This window comes from Lichenostomus cassidix, chromosome 8 (assembly GCF_008360975.1).
Source record: "Lichenostomus cassidix isolate B80296 chromosome 8, HeHo_3.0, whole genome shotgun sequence".
NCBI lineage: Eukaryota > Metazoa > Chordata > Aves > Passeriformes > Meliphagidae > Lichenostomus > Lichenostomus cassidix.
In genome coordinates this window covers 8,999,997-9,025,429 of record NC_139489.1, presented here as the reverse complement: position 1 = coordinate 9,025,429, position 25,433 = coordinate 8,999,997, and the positions used below count along the sequence as shown (strand labels likewise).

Below are 25,433 nucleotides of genomic sequence, written 5' to 3'. Positions count from 1 at the left end.
TGGAGTTACCAGATTTAAGATGCAATTCATAAAGAGGTGACATAACACAGCCCACCATGGTTCATGTGCACTCAATAAAAGACAAAAAGAATTCACATTGTACCAACAAGATAAATCAAGATCAAAAAGGGACAAAGCTTCATTAGAGACTAAAACATTGAAAAAAGCTTTTGAATTTAATTCTGAGGTGGTATCCAGGTAGGAAAAGTACAATAGTGTAAACTGCACTGTTTCTTCTAACAAAGTGATACTTCTCAGTTTCTCTCAAAAAAAAAAGTGTATCAATGTGGTATGAGGAAGTTTCATTAATGGATTTTGGCTCAGAGATGCAAGACTTCAAACCCCTCACTAGTGCAAAGAGCCTGTCAACCACTGCCTATGAAATGAAATGTCAAGCCGCTTCACAACACGAGCTTTGCGAAAGTACTTTCAACTTACTCTTGCACTATTTGTGTAAGCTGCAAGGCAATTAAACTTGGTGACCTTTTCAGGCTTTCTTTTTGGACCTCTACAGACATGGATGTTCTTTCCTTTGGCTGGTCACACAGTCAAAGAGGGCAGTATTCGACTTGAGTTTTTGAGAGTTTTTCCCCCAAAAGTAGGGACCCCACCAGTCTTTCCTGAGGCAATCTCTTAATAGAAGCAAGGAGCTCTGTACATGACTCCTAAAGAGTTAACAGAGCTGTTTATGCAGACAGATGTGAAAGAACATAAAGCCCCCTTTGTGTGTTACAGGAGCTTAACATCTGCTTTGCACAGCATAATCCTACTAAGACGAATGCAATATTCTACTCTCCCTTTTACATAAACAAAAATGAAAATAGACTCAAGAGTTTCAGAGTTAAAAATAAGTTGTTTAGATGAAGAAACACCATAGTTGTATTTTATGATATTACATAAAAGCTAAACTCCTCAGAGATTTTACTGCACTCCAGAAAACACAGAAATGCTACTGCAGTGTCATTTGCAACCTTCTGATGACTGTTACCAAATTAAAATACTTAAAGGACAATTGAGATGTATCAGCTGTTTTAAAGTGCTATCCCCTAGGAGAAACCCTATTGAGAATTAAATGTGTAACAGGAAGTTTACAGTACTAGATACACTTTTAAAACTATTTTGCTTAAGGGAGAGGGTTCCATTTGGTTCCCAAAGTCTCAGTAGAAGTTTAGTGTTGAGACTATCTCTATAAATAGCCATCTGCAACAGCTAATATTTTCTGTGCAAGCCCTCCCCTGCAGTGCAAAATATCCATACAAGAGCTTATTCCAGCACAAAGGGGACGTTGCAATTGCAGCAGCACTATGAGACTCATCAGACAAAGGTGCTGTTCACAGCCTGGGTTTATTTAAACAAGCAAACAGTAAACAAGGTAGGAAGTCAAGGCATGTCACTTTCAAGCCCAAAGGCAGTGAATTTATGTTACATCAGATAATCCACAGTAATTGCTTACATGCATGGTTCTGTCCCGTATAACTGAGACTACTCCTCTCTCAGTGAGAGAAGGCTGAGCCATTACACACTGTGAAGTGAAAGCAGATGTTGGCAGGAAGACACACATACATATGTGTTTTTATATATGTGCCTAGAGATTACAATTTCTTCATAGATTTTATCAATGGACCTCCCAATGTTCCCTAAAACTGCTCACAACCTAGTATTGATTATAAACCCTTGTTTTCAATTATACAAAATTCTGCAAAACTAAAAGGCATTTGTTAGGAGGTTTGCCTCTTTGTTTTCAATCAAGAGTTTTGGTAGTGGATTTTTAGGGAGGGCGTGTAAACTGTCAAAATATCAGCCTATGGTATCATACTGAATTTGGCATGTTCTCAAGTTGAAATGCAATGAGAGCTCTGTGTAAGATGCTCCTGTTGCCACCTCTGCAAAGAGTAGACTGGGACAGAGTAGAAAGGTATATGCTGTGTGAGGAATTTGAGAGCACCACTAGGGTGACAAGAGAGAGGATAAGCCCAAGCCAGGGATTGGCAGGGACCAAGATCAGGTCCTGAGTCAGGGAGAAAAAAAACCCCAAATACTATTACAAGGACAGAAGAACTGCAAGTACAGCAGACAGGTGGTGGTGGCACAGATCAGAGCTAACCTGAAGCAGCAGAATGTGGGGAGAGCTAAACATACTAAAGACCAAAACACAAAGATACACTCAGTAAAGCATCAAGCAGGAGCAATAGGAAGAGAGTAAATCCAGTCAGCCAGGTAAGGAGTTTAATCAATAAGGCTGGGGGACAGGAACCAGGAACAAGAATAAGAGGGGAAAAAAAAAAAAAAAAGTATGAACAAGGATGAAATGCCTGTTCAGAGGCTCATATTGTACACTAACAGAAAGGATTGGATAGTAACAGAGTACGTGTGATCAGTCTTGGAAAAATGGGCAGACTCCTGGATGTTCACATCTCATTGCCAAGGAGTCTCTTGTTCCCCTCCCTATTCCTCCTCCATAGCAAAAACACAGAATGTGTTTCAGCAATGCTAATTAACAGTAGCAACAAACACAAATTAGAAATACTTCATGTATTAGTTACTGTATTAACTAAAGCAACAGACACCCTCACCATGAATCTTAAGCTTCCAAATCTAAAATGAAGTGCATGCCATTTTTTCCAAAATCGGTAGGAAGGCATATACAACAAACAGTACATCAAAAAAATATTGCCCAAAAGATGGGATGTAAAACTTTCTCAATAACTTTCCTTTTTCCCCTTATGCATACACATTAAGGTAACAGCCTTAATTACATGATCATACAGACAGTTTTCCACCTGGCATCCATGTGTTTTAGTGCACACAATGGATTCACGCTGATGGTGAATTGGGGCTGTAAATAAAACATTTGGACCACAATTTTCAGGATTCTGACCACTCTTCACACAGAAACAGTAGGGTAGCAGAAAGGCTGGGAAGAGATAAAAAGAAAGCCTGGACTGCAGATGAAGCTCTTCTGTCTTGCAGTTAAGACTATTGCAGTGTTACCCTGGGATCTGGATTCTGGCCTTCCTCATCATCACAGTAAGATTCTGTAACAAGGATGCTACTTCAGCGAAATCTTTCACAGATTGTTACTAATCTAGTGCTTTCTCTGCCTCCAGGGGTCAAACCTGACTATTTTATAAGTGCTGAAATGCTTCCAACTGCCTCTGAGGTCAGTGAGCATATTGCTTTGAACTTAAAACATGTAAAATGCAAATACTCCAAATGAAGTCTTGAAGCACATACCCAATATTCACCAGTATTCTTGCTTTTAACCTGTTATAATAAGGCCAAGCTCATTTGTCTCCCTCATCTCAGAAATACTGTAAGAATAATTTTCCTGGTATTAGGGCAGTCATTGGCATAAGCTGACAAGGAAATCAACAGTGCTTCCGGAGCAGGGTTTGAATGCAGTGCAAATACAGCATAAACAAGCTGTTGAAGAAAATCTGTGTAGTAGTAAGACATTTGTTTCAAGGTGTGAAGTAAAAAGGGATTTTGCTATATTCTTTTCGCAGGCTGGACACTTCTTCTTTGTGCTTTCCCAAACACAGCTATTTTAATTGTAGGTTACAACAGCTGGAATGTTGTAAAACCAAGTCAGACTGACAAAACTATATCACAGATCCATGGCTTCTGTTGAAACACATTCATGGTATGATTTCTGTTTTAATGATTGCATTTTCTATGGCTAAGACATTTAGAGTTAAAATTCATAACCAGAGCTCCTTGACAATCGCTGAAAGATTAAGAAAATTCTTATGATTCCAGGATGCAAATCCTCATTCTTCACACTCAACGAGGCCCAAATGAAAAACAATTTGTGGGCTTGTGGTGATATGGATAGGGATGAGGGAATAAGCAAACGAGGCTGGCTGTCAGAACCCATCTATGGCTTAATTTCCACGTAAATATTTTCATGACAAGTCAAAAGCATGGACATCACATTTCCTGACTAATAAAAAGTCAAGTCTCCCTGCCCACACCCCTGCTCTGTGCAGGCTGCAAATGGCCAGTCTGACCACTCGTACCTTCTGACAGATTCAAGCCAGGCTGTTGCTATCAACGGGGGCAGCTCAGCCTGATCAGCTACAGCAGCCCAAGCCCAGAGCCCAGCACTGAGCTGCTCATGACATGGGGAAGTACAGGCTGTCAGGGCAGCACATCCCTTCTAACAAGCGCTGCCTCTCGTTTTGACAGAAGGACATTGGGAAGGGCATCAGTGGGATATGAGGGCTGACATCCCCGTGGGCTGTCACATCGACTATAATGACCTACATCTACTCTTCTCTACCGTTCTCCCCTCTGGCCTCCTGCAGTATCAATGCTGTTCTGCTACTCTCCACATGGTGCAAATAGGAAAAGAGATCACCCTCCTGTATACTAATGGCCCAACCCACTTATTTTTCAATCTTAGACTGGCAGGGGACAGGAACTTTTCTTTCTTTAAATTGTTAGGCATCAAATTCATTGACACATATAATGCTAAGAGCAAGACAACTCTGCTACCACAACTGACACGGTAACATTTATGTATCACACCATCCCCTCCAGGAAGCTGCAGGAATTAGAGGTTTGCCAGAAACAGAAATGTAGAAGTACAGGTCTAAATTAATTAGAAATTATTTTTATAGTAAAATTCATAGTAGAGGGACAGTTTGCAGTGGGCTATTGTCTTAAGTGTAGCAGGTAAAGCACGGAGACATTCCTGCATAGAAAGTCTCAGTTTCATTCTGTTCACACTTCAGTCAAGGCCAGCAAGTCCCACAGAAAAATGCTCCACTCTCCCACCCTGCAAACTCAGAGTCTGTTCTGACTTTTGCAGATGTCTAAACCCTTGTCTTTGCCTTCATTTGAATAATAAAGCCATCCCATCAATTACTGAAGTTTACTGAAGAAAGAAGGACAATACAGAATAGTTTTGAATTAGCCCTTGTTCAATCCAGATTGCAAGTTCTCTCCCAAGGAAAAGTGTCCATGACATCTTCCTTCAGCTTTCTCACACACTGACTGTTTATAAGTAAGAATGAGTAAGAATGAAGACAACTCATCCTATCACCAGCACAGACCTGGTAAAAGCCAAGGCATCTTCTCAAGCAGTAACCAAAAGCCACAATATGAGAACTGAAAATTTTGGTGACAGGTTTTTCCTATGGTTGTCTTCATTGTTTTGCTTTGGAACAAAATGACTTTTTAAAAAGTTAGCCAACCAGCAGGGCAAACATTTGCCTAAAAGGGGAGTAGTTAGCCCAACGGATTTAAAGTTTATTTCATCAATACCTTAATATACTAATAAAATTCATGAGTTGTTTAAGGTGAGTGTTTAAGGCACCACGTGTTTCATCTCCTGGAACAAGGAAAGTGCATACATCATGTTAAAAAAAACCCAAACCAAACAAAGACAAAAACAAAAACCTTACAAACAAATAAAACAAAACAAACAAAAAATACCCCAACAAAAATCCATAAGAGATTGAAAAATACAGACTATAGCTGTCATCTGTTAAATTCTGTATTATTTTTGAAGCTGACAGCTTCCAATGTGACCCACACAGATACTGTAACTTTAGTGCTAAGAACCATCCAAATATAGCATAACTGCTAGTAAATTCTTAGGGTTTGATTTGTTGTTCATTTGTTCCTGAATAACCTTAACCACTTCCCGGTGGCCTCTGATGAGTTTGCTCTTGCCGGGATATCACGCACCCCTCCCAGCGGGTGCAGCTTTCTAAACAATTGGCATTCAACAATAGATAACTGTGAAGCACTGGCAGGGCAGCTCCAGAGAATGACATACAGTTATGTAAAGCTTGGAACAAAGGCATTCACAGGGATCCCAGGAAATGGATTTTCATATGACTGGCCATAACAGAACGTGTTACAATAAATGCTGCAGGCACTGAGTTCTCCTTAGTTACTTTGGTTCATTGCGGTAACTCTCCTCTTAAATGCACTAACATACATCCTGAACTGAAAAAGAAGGGAACACCAAGCTGTCTTTTCAGATATTTTTATGCATCTCTTATATACACACTCCAAGGTGACTGAAATGGAGCTTTCTGAGTGCATCATGTCAAAGTGACATGACTCCAAGTCCGGGCATTTTTCATAAATTTTATATTCTTCCTTGCAGAATTCAGCACCTTTCACTTGAAAGGACAGCCAAGAAAGTATTTTATTACTTCACTGAAATACGTCATTCATCTACCATTTGAACTTCTTTTTCCACCTTGACTAAATGCACATTCTATGTCTGTTTAACACTGCACTGAGGAAGCCTGAAAAAAAAAAAACCCTAAAACTGGATGGAGGACTAGTAGCCACATTGGCAAACACACTCTGTTGTAGTTTTATTTTTAAAAACTCTTTCTAATCTTTAAAAAAAAAAATCCTTTTAGACTAAGATAAAATTCTTCTGAGTGCTTTTGATTGAAGTGACATGATGAAGTCTTCTCAAGAAAAATTTTGAAGGACTTTTATGTTGCAGGTCCCCAGTGAGTTTAAACCAGCTCATTAGCACCAGACAACAGGGCAGACAGGACAGCAAAGCCCTCAGCACAGGCTGCAACGGGTGCTAAGAGCCAGTGAAATACTGGGACAATCTGCTCACACAGCTTAGTGCTCCTATGTCAATATTTCTAGCTGAGCTTGAATTTATCCAGTTACTTCAGCCAACTAAATTCATGCAAGTTGTCACCAAAGCAACTAGGAAAAATAAATCTATCTGCATTGAAAACTCTGCCACCGATATATTATTCTGGAAGAAATTTCAAAATTTGAAAATTTTAGGCAAACTATTTTGATCTTCCTGACTTTAAAAATGAAAGAAACATAAACAAGGCTTGTACACAACACTTAATGCAGAATTAGTAACGAAAGGTCACTCTTCCTACAGAAGATTTGTGAAATAAAAGGGGAAATAAAAACAACAAGGAGATTTTAAAGTGCATTTGTAATAATCTCCTCAATTTGGGTTCTTTATATGATTAACCTGTTCTAAATGTTAGATTGTTGTGCTTAATTATCCAAGGATTTAAATACTTTACTGAACCACAATTCAGAACTAAAAAACTCTGCAGCTGTTTTATGAGAAAGCCTAATCTGAACTTATTTAAGGGATCACCTTCCTTCATGATAATAATTTTCCTAGTTTCCATACGAACGATGAACATATTTTGAGGAAAGTTTTAATTCTATAAACTGCATTTGAATTTGTTTCTCAAAATGTCTTAGATCACACCTTACATAATAGCAATTCTCTTCATGGAATGGAGGAAGGGAGAAAACCCAACAATCAGTTACAGTACCTTCAGTAAAAAGTCCCCTTAATTTTATAAACAGTACCTTGGATGTAAGGTCCCGGTGGAAAATGCCTTTATAGTGAAGATAACTGATTCCCATAGCAATGTCATGTGCCAGTTTCACCCTCACTGTCCAGGGCAGATGCTGGTTACCATCCAGTAGCTGTTCCAGGTTACCACAATTGATGTACTGAAACGACAAAGCAACATCTGTAATTAAGTCTTTAACTTAATATTTTGTCAGGAATGTAAAATTCGTCATTACAAGTGACCTCAGCCCAGTTACACATTAAAACCTTTTTTTCATATGGGCTTGGCAGGCATAAAGTTTGCCGATCAAGAGAGGTTGAAAATGTCTCCCTTCACCACCTGTACCAATGCCCTTATGTTAAAGATGTAACAGCCACCACTGTATTAACTCCATGGTATTTAAATAGACCATTCAGAAACACCTACAATATCATATCACCCTCTCATGTCAGCTTGAGGAAAATTGGAGCAAAAATGGTGAAGAGCTGGCTTTCATATAGAATTAATCAACAAAGAGAGAGCTAAGTATCCAAGTGTAGGTCATGGAGCCTGATCAAGTTCCTTAAACTGAAACTGAAACTTAAACTGAAACAGCATCAAAGAAAAATATTACAATGTGTTGCTGTAAGTTCTATTTTTTCCACTGCTGTATCTACAATTTCTAATCAGCAATCTGATTCCCACTTTGTTCAGTACTACATCAACCCCATCAAATGATAGCCCTTATGAAAAGGAAAGCACATTAAGTAAAAGATAAATGCCACAAGAGACAGTGAAACAAAGCAGCACCTAAATGATACTAAGTAATATAACCCACGTTAAGACATGGCAACTCCAGTGCTTGAATAATCATTACAGCAACACAGCTTATGCTTCATGTATAGACCCTTTATACCACACCAGCAGCTACCTAGTGTTTAAAGGGCTTCTTGGTTTACTCCCAGCCCCACTCCCCCACCAGCAACCAAGCAAAGAGAGTAGCTCACTCCAGAAGGAAAACCAGGCAGCAATGCAGTGATTTCTGTCACGGAAACCCAAGTGAAGCATACAGGACAACTGCTCCCAAGCCTGGCCCACGCATGTAACACTGCATCAGACTGCACCAACTTCTCTGTGTCACACAGGTCTCCAACTCTCTCTCAAATGACTTTCCTGTGTTGCTCACTCAAACAAAACATGTGGCACCATTATCACATTAAAACAAAAATCTTAATTGCATCTCTCGTTTCAGAAACTTGGAACCTGCTTGTATTTTGTAGCTCTTCTTTGTGTCTTGGAGCCTGGGACACAAGGCAAACATGAACCACACACCCTGCAATGTGGATGGATGCAGCTGATCTCCTGAGGCTGTGCTACAGCAAGGAAAGAACGCACACAAGCTGGATTCTACAGCTAAGTCTGGGGATCACAGGTCACCTCCTGAACTGCCTACAAGAAACAGCTTCTTCCTTACAGCTCAGGCCTACCCACTGCTGATCTCACCAGTGAATTTTGAAAACCCTTTCAGCAGATACACAGGTCTCACAGGTAACTATTTGAGGAGGCAAAATTGTCAGGGCAGAGGAGGCACTACGCGATTTTAACCAGCTCAGAGCCTACCGGGAGGGGGCGCCACAAAGCAGCGGGCGCTGCCCTGATCCGAGCCCATGCACAGCAGCCCAGGGCACGACCCTCCCCTCCAAACAACCTGTTCCTTATGCTAGGAGTTCGTGTGCCAGGACAGCAGAGCAGCTCTGCAACAGGTCACTCTGAGGCTATGCAATCTCCATCCTTGGAGATTTTGAAGACCAACTAGAGCTGCAGCCAACCCGGTTCGATGTTAGAAACAATGCTGCTTTGAGCTTTTGCAGCTTTGATCTTTCTCATTTCTTTTATCTGAACCCCCTGGGGAGCTAGATGACCTTACAGAGCATGCAAGGGAAAAAAAAACAAACATGCTCAATAAAATTAGATTTTTTTTTTAAATCATAAATTGCTATCATGCTTAAGGAAAAAATGGTGACTAAAGATTTCTACAGTAACATCTTATATATTCCCAGCCTCCTTGAAACAATGTGAACAGCACTTCTCATCCAGCTATATTCAAATCAGAACAATACTGACCAACCTGGAACAGAAAGCACCAAAGCACCTGGCTGCATAACCCAATTATAAAATGACATTCAGCAATTATCCCAAACTACTTGACCTTTCTGACAGGCCATCCATATAGCATGACCATACTTGAATTCACTGGCAAGACAATGCAAGGGGGGGAATCACTGACCCAGCTTCTGTTTTGTGTTCTCTGAACTGTGCCATTCCATGACAGAAATTGCTCCAGAAATGCTAATAAGCAAGCAGCCCCTAAGAGTATTGACACAAACAATGAAATGGGACAATAGCTAGCTACTATATCGAGCATGCCCTTGCTTTCCTTTTCAATACAGCAGCCTACTGATTTGATCCATTGTTGCCATATTAGCTAAGTGCATCTAATATACCTATTCACCCAGCACTCTTCCAGTCAAACTGGCTTGCAGGGTCATTCACCCATCTTAACTGCAAGGACTAGATTCTGGCATGGGCTGGGAGATATCTGATGCACACATTGGACCCAGCATCCATGAGCTACAAAAGCAAGAGTCAAACCTGTTTTCAGCACATCTATAAAACCTACCAGGACTCCTTTCCAAAACTGCCACCCAGCAAGCGCACAGCCCTCATTTATTAGAGAAGTGAGTTCTGGCGTTGGCTCTAATTTCTTGTGTATGCCTGTGAAGCACAGGAGGCTAATCATCAAGTGAACAACTGAACCAAGATTTACCTAGAGACATCTTTAAGACTTTCGCTGATCTCAGGTTTTAGCTGGCCAGCAAGTAATATTTGCATGCAGTGACCAGAATTGTTCCTAAGGCAAGCACTGCACAGTGCTCCCTCAGTGTCATGTAAGTAATCCAATTCTTCCAGTAATTCAGGCTGATAATGCAAACAGGCAGCCTGATGGCCTATTTTTTTCAGAGCAATTCAACAGTGCCTTTTCAGGACAGACAAAACTATGTACATTATTTCCTAATTGCCAGTGCAACTGAAAGAAAAAAATACTTGTTCTCAATCTCTTACTGGCACAAACCAGCTCTGTGTGGTAAGAATATCCTGGAGGATAGTAAATGCACCTCTCCCAAAGAGAACACTGGATTTTATTTTGTGCCTGACACAGTACTGGTACAGTGAGGCTACAAGCACACACATTATCTCAAAGCATTATTCTACTACAACAACAACAGCCATCACATAAGTTTACAAGCAATTGGAACAGAGATCTTACTGGGCTATGACAATCAAAGCAAAGGGCACTACATTTCGTACAGGCATCACAGCTAAATGGAGCAGTGTTTAGACCTTTTCAAACCCTGTATCATCAGGTTGCAGTGAAACAGCTACCCATTACTCTTCATGCTACCTTTTTGCATGTAACTGGACACTAACAGCCAGCTTATCTGGTGGCCAGTCTGAAAGCAACACCTATAGGTTGTTTATTTTTGCATTTACTACAAATTAACACAGCAAATTGAACACTGGTTTAAAAGACCGTGGCATCTTAGTCCACAGAAACATTCTTTCTTTAAAAAATCTGAGGTCAGAGCTCCTACCTTTGTTGCAAGAACAAAAGTTCAGCAAAACTGCATCTCTTGTACTTCTCCCAAACCTTATGAAGAAACTGGGCAGTAGTTTCTTTAAAGGACAAGTTACTCAGAAGCTCAGCCAAGCACAGACAATTTCTGGATCAAAGAACCTTGAAGAGGTTTCTGATGTTATCGTGTACTGCTATGAAATGCAGAAGCAGCAGTGTATAACTCACCCCCATACAACAGTCAGGGGATAGGGAATCATGCCACTTTAACCTAAAACCAGCATAATAGGGCTGCTGCCTTGTAGCACAGTTGCAGTCACATCATCAGACTCAAGCATATGAAATGAAGAATGGATAGAAATTCAGCATATAACAGTACTTCAGCACAGCATTACATGCTTCATTTCAAGAGACTAATATAATGAACTTCAGCTGTCAGATTTTAGCTTTAAAATTCAAAATAGAAGTTTAAACACTAATATGAGAACTAGAAGCTTTCAAAGAAAAGGCACATCAGATTCACACAATTCTAGCTGTTATTTCTCAAAAACAAGGACTCCAAATATTGCCAAGTCTGAGGGGGAAGAGTGATGGGAATTGCAAAGTTTTCAATGCTATTTTGAAAACCAACGCTATTTCAGTGTGTAGGTCTGATATAAATAAGCCAACAGATACTGCACAGGAAAGCCAGAAAAAAAAGTTGGCCTGCTATTTAGATGACTTTAAATGTCACTGCCTGCCATTCAAAAAGCAACAAATAACCACAATACACCCCTATACTGTAGGCCAAATGTTGCCAAAAACAAGACATTAAGTGGTTAAGAAAAGTAGGTGTGGAGAGTGCATTTAAGGTGACAAACCAAATGAGGCAAGTAAAGAGTAAGAGCTCCAGGAACCCAAAACACTACAAGACAAACACTGAGATAGCAACAAATGAATATACTGCAAATGCACCTTGAAGAAACAGGCAGAGATGCAAGAGGAAAGAGAAACTAGAACAATGGCAGTAGCACCTTCAGCGTGGAGAAGCAAGAGAGATGTCAGAGCAAAAGCCAGAGCAAGTAGCTGTGTTCTGAAAGGAGATCCAGAAAGCAAAATAAAGTATTGCAGATGCTATTGACAAATGTATTGAAGAGCATCGAAATAGAGAGATCTTGCATATTTGTATCACTTCTAATGCTGGGAGTAAGAAGGTAACTCTCCTGCCTAATGAAAGTTAGTTGAGAGCTTTTCACTAAGCTTTCTGCAGAAGTTTAAAACCAGTTTTAAACCACCCATTTCAAGGAGGACACAACCTCATATTCAGTCCTCGTATGTTTAACAGTCATCTGTCACAATTGGCAGTCTCTAAGTGACTACTCTGAAGGCTTCTGTACGAGCTAATGTACCCTTCTGTCACAACTGGCATAATTAGCTACAATGGAAAGAGTGGAAGTTTTCTCCATTCCCCAAACTGCTTTCAAAGCTTCAGCTTTCCCCAAACTGCTTTCTGAAAGAAAGATAGTATCACTGTGTTCCAAACTACGAGATACTACAAATGGATACATTGAGATTCACTATCAGATTAAATTTACTTTTTTTAAAATTTGAAGTTGGTTCATCTACCCTCATTTGTAAAAATCCCACCGTTTAAAAATGTACAAAACCATCTGACCCATGTACCTCTGAGCATTAACCTACCATTTTCATTAAATATGTAACACATTGATTGCATAAAACAAAATAAATTAAAACAGAACAAGTTGGATATTGAATTTGGGCTCTGCGAGTATATTTTTGGTCAGCAGGTCAACTACTGTTGCCAGGGAGAAACACACAAGTACTGAAAGAGAACACAGGTGAGGCAAGCACATTTCAAAACACAGCCCAAACATTTTCATGAGGGATCAGAAGGGCACAAGTGGCTTGGAAAAACAGCTTGATTGAAAGAACAGAAGAAAAGCCAAAAGTCTTCATTTAAAGGCTGCTTTACTTTCCTGCTCCTCAGTTCTTGAAAACCAAAGGAAAAGAATATGTAATCTAAAATCAATTTATTTTCTGCTTTTCAATCAATAGAAATAATTCTGTTATTTAATAAAAAATTGTGTATTTTCTTTACAGATGTTAACCATTACAGGATTAAAATAAACTTTAAAAGTGCCAGCTATTCAGAGGAGAGGGTCAGCTTTGTAAGCTGCTATGGGCTGGTTACTCATCAGAACTCAGAAGCAAAAGCCAAGAAATGCAACAGATCTACCTCTGTTTCTTCTTCTGTGTCAGTTGTGGCATTGATTAATTCATTGGCTCCTCCTTCTGAAAAGGCATGTACAGGCATGGCTCCTTTTATAAGGGCAAACAAGAATTAACATGCACTAAGGAAGGAGCTGTAATGAAAACCATTTGTTGCATTCCAAACATTCAAGCGTTGGCATGGAAAAGAAATACAGCAAAATTTTTCTTCCTTTAATTCTCTAATTCCAACAGTTCTTATGGTCAGCAAGCTGAATTTAGCCCTGTTCAGTCATTTCATTCAGTCAAAATGTAATGTTCACTTGATTGCCTGCTGCTACAGATTCTTGTTTGTAAGGCTTCAGCTGAGGCACATAGCAACAAAGCACTACTGCAGCCCATATGGATGGAGGAAGTTTTATGGATGCTCACTCATACTCAGGTTTGAAACACTGCAGGAAATAAGCTTATTTTGCTGGAACCGGAAAACACTCCCAGTGTATCTATACAAGCTGACCTTGATAACCATTTTTCCTGTAATTATGTTAGTAGAAAAAACCAGAAACAAGGCCTAACAAAAAGCCCTGCATTTATAATCTGAAGTCACAACCATTTGGATACTAAGTGGAGCCCAGTCTCAGTGCAGATAAGAATCTGAGATATGGCATAAATTAGCACATAGGCATAGAAGAGAAAGTACCTTGTTGCTGATACAGGCAGGAGAAACAGCATCTCTACAATAACACTTCTGTTAAGAGCAGAAGGTTCTATCCACACTGACAGCATTTCGAACATACCAGACTCAGTTCTGCCGAGAAGCTGCAAACTCTGACAAGGTGCTTCTTATTTAAATAAGGTCTTTCTCACCTTCCCCACAAAAATACCAGCAGCAGCCCACAGATTATATGCCTGTGAGATGGCAGAAAAATAACCTCTTTGCTTCATTTTTTGATGTCTGTGAAACAGCTACAAGGACCCACTGAGAGCAAAAATTATAGCACATGAACACCTCTCACAGTACAAACTTTGTTTAAATTCTGCACAAGGAATACTCTTTCTGAGCTGTTTCAGAGTGCTTTTCCAAGCCTCAACACTCCCACGTCCACTCAACACATCCACTCACATTTGAGGGTGCTCAAACACTTTATTGACAATTATAGAAGGCACCAAGATCCTCTATTAATAGTGGTGTGTAAAAGCAAACATTAAAGGAATTTTCTTGTACAACTCAGTTTCTGAATGTTTTGGATGGCTGATAAGTAAAGCAAAATGAGGAAGTGGAACTACAGAACACTTGTTAATTCAAGAGTATGTTTCCTGGGATCCAGGCTGAAGAGTGGGGAATGAAGAGAAAGTACTACATACAAACTCAATTAACTGAAAATATGTAAGAAAAAAATTCCAAGACAAAAATTTAAGTGGCCAGCATCACAGTACCCATCTGGACTGCATCTCTTCATATACAGAAGTAAGAGGAAAATCTAGTGCTTCAGTATTCAGTTCTCCTCCCCTCTCTCCCCCTCATAGTGTAATAGCTGAGATGTTTGTAACTTCTCCCTCTTGTTAACCTAGCCACCAATAAAAGAATTCAGAGGTTGAAATTCAAAAATGTTTTTCTTTTTTTGCTTGAGGCAAAGGCAAATGGTCCAGTAGGTTTACAGAAAGTCTCAAAACACAGATATTAAAAACCCCTCCCCAAGAAAACCCACACAACCCACACACAGAGCACCCACCCGCATGTGTGTGCCTCACACAAGGGGGGAAGGCAGACAAGGAATGAGACAACGGAACTTGCTGTTTGCATTTAAACATTTATCTGCCTCTTATCTTTCATTTATCCTTGAGCCATTCTAAAAAGGAGGAAGAGGTTAGCATCAGCAAGACATTTAGCAATATATGTTCTGTTCCTCAGAACACAATATATTTAGATACACCTGCCTCAAATAAAATAAGGAATAAAAGTTGCTTGTGCACTATTACAGGCTCTGAAGTGATAAAACAAGTCAATCATCCTCCTATGAGAGAGGAGGGGAAAATAATTATAACCAAGGTATGGCCTGCATAGCCAAGATTTAATTTTAAAAAACAGAGGGGGGTAGGGAGGGGAGAAAAAGGAGGTTTAACTGTGAGCTCTTAAGCTCATACACAAGCATTTAATACTAGAATTCCAAAGCTTGCACGTCCAGGAGTTCTCACTGAAATAACTGGTTGCTTATCGCTACTCATCTAGCACCTGCATGCATAATATAGACTGTGCACCTGAATTTAGATCCTTACTTTTAAAGTCTTGGCTTCTGCCTTTACATGAGGACTTCTCCAGCATCTTTGATTATAGTTCTTTCTACATCTGAACTTTCTTTTTGTGAGAACCCACCCTTCTCGCCTAACCACACAGTGCAGATGCATCTAAGCAGCTTCCCACAGACTTCAGCACAACGCAGGGCTCACACAGCTTTTGCTTATTTGCTTTTGGTAAAAGCACAGACTGTCTGGAGAGTTGTCCTCCATGTGTTTAATTTACCCAATCACCACCAGTCCACAGTAAGTTTTTCCTTTAACTGACCTGCCAACACTTCCCTCCTCAGAGAGTGCCTTAATGTCAGCTTGTGTCCTCCAGAAGCCAACATTTTTGTCAGCTTTTTGCTTTTTGTAACTGAGCTTTTTACTGCAACTTTTTGAGAATCGATTCCACCTTTGTCCTCAGAAGAAGTGTCATGACCAGGTACAGCAGCATGTAATTTCCTACCAAACTGAAGGCCTCCACATTCTGTGTGACTGGGTACAACCTACCCAAACAGATGGTAAAAAATGCTCTGTTAAGTGTTGTTCTGGAAACCCAGGTCTTTGATCACTGCAATCAGACAAGAAGGTTAGGTTTCTTTCATTTAAAAAAAAAAAAAAAGTATCAGATGTAAGGGAAAAAGATTTGAAATATCACCTAACTTAAATAAGGTCCTTTATATGCTTTCCAAAAAACCTGACTTTTGATATTTAAGCACTCAAAACTGCACAGCTACAAATCAGAGAGACTTTGCCAAAACTCCTGTGGAGACCTGTATCATTTTTGCTGGAGAAAGAACCAAAGGGTCAAGCACACCACATATGCCACAACATGAAGCTGCAAGAATATGAACAGGAGACGGAATTTCAGTCAGAACACTAAATTTCCTGCCTCCTGTCATTGAAAGCCAGGCCCCCTTGAGTGATTTTAAATGGACTTTTTTGGTATGTGCAGCACATCAAGCTGTGTTTGGGACTGAAGTCTTTTCTTTTTAACAAATTCACAAAAATATTAGGTTCCCAAGGAAAATCTTATAAAGTAAAGAATATGTACTTTGTCTAAATTTCTGTGAAATAACTTCACTGTCCTAGACACATTGCTTTTTTTTTTTGTTACAAAATAATACATGAAGCCTTAAAGTTACAACATAAGGTTTAATCGGTGTGAGATTTTCCAAATACCACCAGCACCCAAATCCCCTTTCTACAAGCTTTTTTAAACCCTACTTACTTTGAACAGTCTAATTTACTTATTACATGTACAGTGTTTAGATTTGATTTTGCATCCACTGGTGATACAAATGTCAGGTTAACACCTACCTTTAATCAACCTGACTCAGATCTCACACGCAAGGTGCCGATGGGTACCAGAGTCTGCAACTCTTCAGCCGTTGGAACAAGCTCAGTGCAAGTGTGTACAGAATCATTGCAACCAAAATGAGACATCTTTAGCTGATAAAACAGATGATGGTGCTCACATTCTTCTGACTCTCACTTCACTTTTTCAGAGGTGATAACCTATATTGAACCATCACTGAAAATAGAATCTTAATTTTTGTTGCTTTCTCGTGCACCCTTTCAAAAAATATAGTTAGTGCAGACACCCCTCCCACTAAGCCAATACAGCTGGTTTAGTTTAGCACTCTCCAATTAATCAGGGCATGGTTACTTCTAGAGGTACCTGTGCTTTGTGACAGCATCAGGGGCACAGGAATGGGTCTCTCTCATTCTGCAAGCTGGTATGTATCTTTCATATGGGTATCTCTCAGGTTGAAGAGAGACATGCTGTACTCCTCTGAGGAGAATAAAACCAGAGGAAAAAGGACAGTGCTTTGAAGAGGAAACAATATGATGCCTTGCATAGCACAGAGAAAGGATGAGGTAGAGCTGGCTGTCAAGCCACAAACTACATTTGCTGAGAGTGCATACAGCCACTTTTTATAAATTAAACTGAAAACCTAAGCGAACTGCTCCAGCAAAACTGAAACTGACAGTCCATATGCTGTGAAGAGTGCAAAAATAAGACCAAATATGGCTCAAGTGTTGACAAGTATTTTAAAAATTCTATTATGAACAGTCAAGACATGAAAGGAAGTGTCTGCACTGAACCAAGTTTATAAAAACAATTATAACTGCATTTCAGAATGATCAAAGTTGTACTAGAAGTCATTTTGCAAGTGGCACACAAACAAGAAAGCCCAAGGTTTACATGTAGTACCAAACAAATAACTTGTCAGGTACATAGACATATACATGTACTTAATATTCAAATTTATAGATCTCTTTTTTTGTCACAATAATTTAAACAAAAGCTAAAAATTATACAAGGGTAATACTTCGTGGTCTTTCTGACTGAGTCCTGGTGTTCATGTGCAATGAAGTAGAAAGCACAGGCAATAGACCTGTCTTTCTGTACAAGTTTAGTTGGTTGAGTTTTTTCAACCCCAAGAGATTAAGTCAATATTCACTTGTGCCAGTAAGTAGGCACACAGTAACAGCTTTTTGCATCTTGTAGGTTTACCTTATCTCTGTTTACCATAGATTTTATTATTTCAATAAAGGATGATAGAATTAACAAGATATTTCAAAGCACCCGCTAACTTGCATGATTTTTCTGTAGCGAGATAAGTGCTTTTTCTCAAGAACAGAAACATAAAGGGCCATCCAGATGATTACAAGGATGAAGCACCTCTTCTATGAGGAAAAGCTGAGAGAATTGGGATTGTTCAAGCTGGAGAAGGCTTCAGGGTGACCTAACCGCAGCCTTCCAGTATCTGAAGGGAACCTACAAGAACAATGGAGAGAGACCTTTTACAAGGCCAAGGAGGAATGTTTTTAAACTGAGAGTAGGTTTAGATATAGATCTTAGGGAAGAAATTCTTTGCTGTGAGGGTGGTGAGACACTGGCACAGGTTGCTCAGAGAAGCTGTGGATGCCCCATCCCTGGAAGTGTTTAAGGCCAGGTTGGATGGGGCTTTGAGCAACCTGGTCTATTGAAAGGTATCCCTGTCCATGGCAGGGGAGTTTGAACCAGGTGATCTTTAAAGGTGCCTTTCAACCCAAAACCATTCTGTGATTCCATGACAAGGTCCTTGGCAACCAGCCCCAGCTGGCTCTAGGTGGCCCTGCTTGAGCAGGTACATTGGACCAGATGACCTCCAGAGGTCCCTTCCAGCCTCAACCATTGTGTGATTCTGTGAAAAAGCACTATACAGAGAGCAAACAGCCCTAAGAGACATCTCATGACCCATTAATTCTAATTTAGTGCTGGAAAAAACAGCAGCAGTAAAATGGAATGATTTCTCACCTTTTACATTACAGACTAGCCTAGTCTTCCTAACACTGGAGCTATTTCCCTGCTCTTTTTTAAACCCTACTTCTGCTGTCATGACTCTTGCTCTTCTTGGGTCCTACAGTGAATTCTCACACAGTCATTAATGGGGAGTGCAACTGCTGCTGCATCAGACAAGGTTACCATTACTCTTCTCTAGAGGTCAAATCCCTGGGCTCTGGATGAATGGTTTTCTCTTGACCCTGAGGCAAGTATATGCAAGGCCTGATTCTTAGTGACTCCTGTAAGAGAACAGCTAAACAACCCAAACAGCCAAATTAACAGAGGAAACAACATGGATATGTGTTGGCTGGGCCTCCAGTCTTATGACAAAAGCAGCAAAAAAGGCAAGCAAATACTAGCAATAGCTACTTCTAGTTTTATACCACATAACTATATCCTTGTCATCAGAGCATATATTCCTGGACCCAAATATATCCAGTTCTAAAACTCAAGTCCATTCCAGGAATGATACAAAATAACCATAGTTTAGCAGAGGACTCAATGCCTCTGATATACTTTCAATAGGGCTAAACTTAACTCTTCTGGTGCTTGGGTTTTATACTTGTAAAGGCTCAGATTAGCTCTGCGTGTTACTTTCCAGCACTAGTACAGCACCACTGAAAGAACTCTTCTTTCATAAACTCAAGCTGTAGCTCCAATGAATGCCACAAAATGTATCTGAACTATGGACACAAAGGATAGAGCCTGCAAGTAGAGGTTTATTACAGTATTAATCCACAGGTCATGTTATTCATTGGCTGAGAGATCACAAGGATCAATCTAATCTGCAGAATTTTACACATACTTAGAGTTCTTATCAAGTTTAAACCACAGTCCTTCTGCTGCACTCTACAGCCAGGAGGCATTTAAAAATTCAGGCTGTCAGTTGTTGAAAGTCATCCTTTGTCATCATCACATGATAATCTTTTTTTTTTTAAGTTACTCCAAAGTAAATGCCCTCTTTTTTACACTATTATGTATCAAGACTCGTTTCCTTAAAGCAAAGAAATTTAGGATTTACAGGTATATTCTGTATCTTTAGAGCTGTCAACAAACACCCAAGAGAAAATTTGCACAGTTCCTCACTTCATTCCTCCAGAAAGTCAAAGCAGTGCCCACTGCCACAAAATCATAAACCAAATAAATTGATAAACTGCCCTGGACCTCTAACACATTCAAGGAAGATGCTTTATGTATGCAAATGAGACCAAATGAGAGCAGAATTAGGTCCCAAGTCTAAAAAATACCTTTAGAGTTCTCCCACCCCTCTGCTTTTTTGCTCCTCCTTTTGAATTTTCTTTTTTCAATACTACAATCAGAAGGACTATATAGAGCCTCTAAGAAAGATTTCAATGAGCAAGGGGAGGTAATGCACAAGCATTAGATAAGTACAAGATATTAAGGAATACAAACTGATCTGGGAGCCTCTACTCAGTATGGCTTCAATGAACACATTAGGTAATAACAAAACCTTTCACCTTACATGAACTCAAAGGCTTCCCTAATAATTCTCTAAATTGTTGGGGTTTTTTGCTAGAAATCAGATGGCAATATCCAGCAGATAAGTAATATTTTCTAATAGGATGAAAATTAGAGTCCTTTACTTCCTTTTAATTTTTTACTTGGTGCCACCTTAAACACAACTTCAATTTTCTCTTCAGTTGTCTCCAAGTTCAGGATTATCAGCTTCACACTACAGCTTTTTTTTTTTTTTTTTTGAGAAACAACCACTGGATCCAAGTTATCCAGGAACTAAATGTCAGCTGGTAAACAGGCAATACCTAAATCAGGAACAACTCCTTTGCTGCATGGAATATTTGCAGAATGACTGATAATAGGAACTACAGCTGCAAAGACACCAAGTTCTCTAGAGCTGACGGCCTACTGCCATCACCAAAGCTGAGTTAAATATTTGCAGTGCTACATGAGTAAAACTAAAATTATTCAAACAATATGAATCACACTGGCAGAACAAAACTAGGGATTAGTGAGTCTTACAGGAGATAAGGAAAGGAGAGAGTACGGAAGGAATGGTATTTCAGGCCTTTTTTAAACCTTCATAAGTGTGCAATTGCCATCTAGAAGGCAATGTATGACTACAATTTTAGCTGTAGCATAAAGGCTCAGAAGAGGGGACCTAAGTAATGTCTGGCTGGCTTTCTCCATTCTAGCATCAAAGACTCTCCACAGAAAGATAATGAAGAACTGAGGGAAGGAAAAAGAATAATTAAATACTTTTAATGATAGATTCTGCTTGTGAAAGCTATATATCAGAAGAACCTTCTCACCTTAAGAACTTACTTTCTATTCCTTGCAAAAGGGCAACTCAGCACAATTGAAACAATTATGAGATTTTTAAGCTTTTAATATTTTTTCTTTCTAATCAGTGCTATCTCCAAGAGTAAAAAAGAAAAATTGCTAAAAAAGGAAGGTCTCCAAAAACCTGAAACTCCACTAATTGCATTTATAGTTAAATTATTGCTGTTGGGAGGGAAATCAGAGAAGGGAAGTTTCCAGTTACCACAGAAGAAACTTATTAAAAAAACCACAAAACCCTCTCTCTTCAAAGGACATGAGCATTTTCATTAAGATGAGCTTTAGCATTTTTTCCCACTGCCACATATACAGCACCTGAAAACCACGGCTGCCCAACTACACTTAGTGCTTCTGATTCCATCCCAAGTATCTGGTGTGGCATTAGATGTTCCATGAGTCTGACTCTGCAGCTCACCAGCAAGGGCCAAATCTGAAAGACTTCAGGAGAGCATCAGGCAGACAGCAAATCCAGATGTTGGCTGAAATAATACTGTCCTACCTCTCCAACAACCACGTGCTCCTAATCACACTGCAACAGCCCTGGTCTCTGCCTGAGAAAGCTCCAATGCATATCAGATCCCTCACTGAGCAAATAAAGTTACAGCTTCAGATTGTGGCAGCAGTGCATTTGCACATTTTTTTTTACTATCATCCAGTATGAATTAACAGCCATAAAACTTCTGTTGCAACAATTAATTATTGTCCCTGAAGCACTGCAATTTCAAGATATCCCAATCAACATATAGTAACTCTCCATTCCTCATCTTCTATACACACAGCTGCCAGAGCTTTCATTTCCTTCAGGAAGGAATTATCAAGCTGTATGACTCATTCTGTGCATACATAAATATACATCGAATTATAACAAGATTTTAGCCTTACCTGTCTCTTAGAAAATCAGATAAACCTGTTTAACTGAGTTCAACAAACAATTTAAGATCTGCAAGAAGGTATTAAGTGGCTTTTATGTGCTAGACTTTATACTGCTACATTATCTGCTTCAGTATAATAGCACAGGCCTATTATATTAAAACTACAAAACACAAATAAATTTGTTTGCCTCCCATCTAAAATGGATGTTTGCTCATGCAGCCATTCCATGGAAATGTGTACGGGATAAAATCACCCACAATTGCTATAGAGCCATGGCTGCTCCACACTGGCTCAGGCTCCATGCCCCCTGAGCACACTCTGTCTGTCTCTTACCTGGCAGCAGCTCCAAGCTGGTCCCTGAATGCTCAGCAGCATCTCATACTGACACCAGAGCCTCTACTACTATGCAAGTTTCTCCAAGACTTAAGATGCTGCTGTGTGCCAGGAAATGGAAGTGACGAGAGTTGTCAGATTAGGAAAGTGGCTGGAAAACACAGAGGCTTGAGAGAGAGGCCGAAATTAGTTTGGAGAGACACGTAAGTACAGCAGGAAGCACTGCACATTCCTGTAGCTAAAGAAACAAACCAGCAGCTTCAGATTAGAGCTGAATGCTGAGAAAGGAAGACTCAGTTTCTGGTTTTAGAGAAAACAAGCACAGCAAATCTGTGCTCATGAGCTCAACATTAGTGAGGCAGTCTAATGCCTGCCAGCTCATCTGGGTGATATACCTATTAAAGCATTTACTTTGCTTTCTTTAAATGTTTCTTAACTTAGTGCTTGCAGGTATAGAGGTCCTTGGCAGCCTAAGCTGTTCTGTCAATCTAAGGATATTGAATTACTTCAGAAGAGGCATATGCCATAGCTTCTGGCTTGAGAACTTCAAAAACAATATTGGATTATCAAAACTGATAAGACTGTGGATTCAGAACAAGGCCAAAGTCCTAGTGCAGTCTATAATTAAACAATTCCATTCTTATTTTGAAAAAACCAAACCAAAATAAACAGAAACTCTCTCTTGCTCAAGAGTTTTAGAAACAAAAGCCACTTGAGAGAGGAAAATTAAAACAACACAAAATGCTGCCAAAAGGGAAAATCCCAAGGCATACATAAGATCAACACCTTCCTCAAGCAAAAAACCTGCTCTGCATGATCCAGTCCTGTGTTTAAGCCTCCTGTGTCTGTAAACATGCAAGAAAAGAAATCTGTAATGCTTTGAACTCTGCCTTCCAATAACGAAAGTACTGCATATTACCAATGTAGCCCCTTAACAGGCTTACAAAATCCTCAAGGCTCCTCTAACTCCATTTGTGGTTGCCCTGCCTGTTAATAGCACAAGTTGTCTAAATTCAGTCACCAAACATTTCGCACAAGTTCTCAATTTCTTCTATTATGGAAACATATACATACATAAAATAAACATGATTTCCCATCATGCTGCCCTCAGACATAAGCTCTAAGTGATGCTGTTTTTGTCTTACATAGGCATATCAACTGTACTCTCAAAACATAAGAAGGGATAATTAAGCTCCTTACAGAACAGGTCCAGCACAGGCGAGCGCAACAGGATTCTCCCTGCAGTGACTCAGACACCTGTTGACCAATGGGCCTCTGAATCAACAGTTTCACCTCCAAAGAAGTGAAACCCTGGCAGAAGTTCTGAGCACTTGTAGCACCAGGCTGGTGTCAATTATGCTGAGCACTGGAAGCAAGAAGACCACCTTTCTGGACCACAAGCTGAAAAAAGCCACGAGACAGTGGCTGATTTGTTTATCCTCCTGGGCTATATTTGAACTGGTGATTCACCCTGTCTGTCTTACTAATAACTCCTTCAGCTCATCATTTCAGCCCTCTTCTCCAACCTCCAGAAGTCTTCAGAATTCAACTATTACTCTACACACATTTGAAGATTAAAGATACCACTACTGTTGCTAGAAAAGACAATTAATCCCCCCACTTGAAACATATACAGTTTTTAACTTCTAAAGGCTCAGTAAAACCAAAGTCAACTATGGTACTGGGCAAAATTGTGTGTGGATTCCCTATAACATCAATTTCTGTCACGGATTTTCCTATGGAAGGCATTAAATGGCCACCTTTGTCTATAGAAGAAAAACAGTAACTAGTAACTATACTCCTACAATATGTCACAAAAGCTATTCTGTTTCTCAAAATGTTGCAGCAAACTTCTTTAGTCTAAAACTTTTCCTTTTTGGTCTCAAGATGCTTCAGGAATCTCTTCAGTTATTCTGAATTATAACTATAAAAAGTAATTCTTTGAAGTCTTTCTTAGATTTATTTGCTTGCCAAGAACTCAAAAATAGCTGAACAAAGCAGTAGCTACGAAGTTAGCTCACTATGAGGAAGCATTTATGCTGTTTTCATTTTCTTGGCTTTTTGGGTGGGGAGGGTTATTTAAATGGTAAACGACTGCTGTGAAGGAAGGGAAAAAACCAGCCTAACAAAATAACCCACATTGAGCAAAATCCGCCAAGTTTTAGTACGGTAAACCATTATGGAGCTCCACCTCTTCTATGATAATGTTTAGTGTGTGGATAATGTTTAGTTTAGTGAAGGCCCAAAACCTCTCTGTTTTAATTGATATCCAGAAGAAATCACCAATAATGTTAGCAAAGCCTGCATGAAAAACTTGATCAGCCATCTTATAAATGTTTCCTCTACTTAGCACAGGGAGGGGGAAAAAAAAAAAAAAAAAATCAAATAAACTGTCCTTCTCATATCAAAGTGCTCACACACGCCGTATCTTGAAATTTCTGCGTCTTTACCTTTGCTCTTACACTAGGAATACAGACACTGAACCAGAGTGCAGCATTCCAACAGCAGCTAGAATGAGAACTGCAAAATTGTCACCCCAGAAGGTGATGAAATTCACTGCCCACATATGTGCATCTTTGCCTCAGCGTTGCATATGTAAGTTACAGAAAGTGATGGTGACACATATCCTGCTAATTGGCATACAGCTCCCCCAGTCTCCTCATTTTACAGTAGTTCTTGGCAAGTACCCCCATACCAGGAACCTGCTTAAATTGCTAATTAATAACAGACTTGTCTTTGGGAGGATGGGAAAGGGTTAACCTTTTAATTGAGCAGTTCCTACAAAACAGAAGTAAATAAGAAACATTAACTTTACAAATCATGAGCTTCCTTTCAGTCCATACTCAAACTAATACAACAGGCAAAGCATTTTATTGATTTTGATTCAAAACAGGCAACACTATCAATAACAAGAGAATACTCTCTTCTTGTTTTTCCCGAGCAGTTTACAGGGGCATTAAACACACAACCCAATAAAGCTGGGTGGGAACTCCTATGAATGGAAACTTCAGCTTCACATTTGATACCTAGATCTTGGCCAGGGTACATGGTCAATGGAATAATTCCTTTTAAGGGGACCCAGATCAAGCTGTAATATGAAAGTGTAAAGTGAAAGTGTAGTGTATTGAATACAATAATATGACCCAGTGGAAATGTT

The 25,433-nt window shown here is 39.6% G+C and overlaps 1 protein-coding gene across 6 annotated transcripts in view; it reads right to left on the bottom strand.

Moving 5' to 3' along the window:
* Positions 1-25,433, bottom strand: part of TESK2 (testis associated actin remodelling kinase 2) — a 115,654-nt gene that overhangs the window by 18,238 nt on the left and 71,983 nt on the right. For 5 of the 6 annotated variants that reach the window (XM_085067723.1, XM_085067722.1, XM_085067721.1 and 2 more), the window contains one exon: positions 7,333-7,479. In XM_085067723.1, coding sequence (XP_084923849.1) covers positions 7,333-7,479 — 147 coding nt within the window. Of the gene's footprint in view, positions 1-7,332; positions 7,480-22,276; positions 22,428-25,433 lie in introns of all 6 variants that reach the window. The other variant, XM_085067726.1, reaches the window with a different exon arrangement.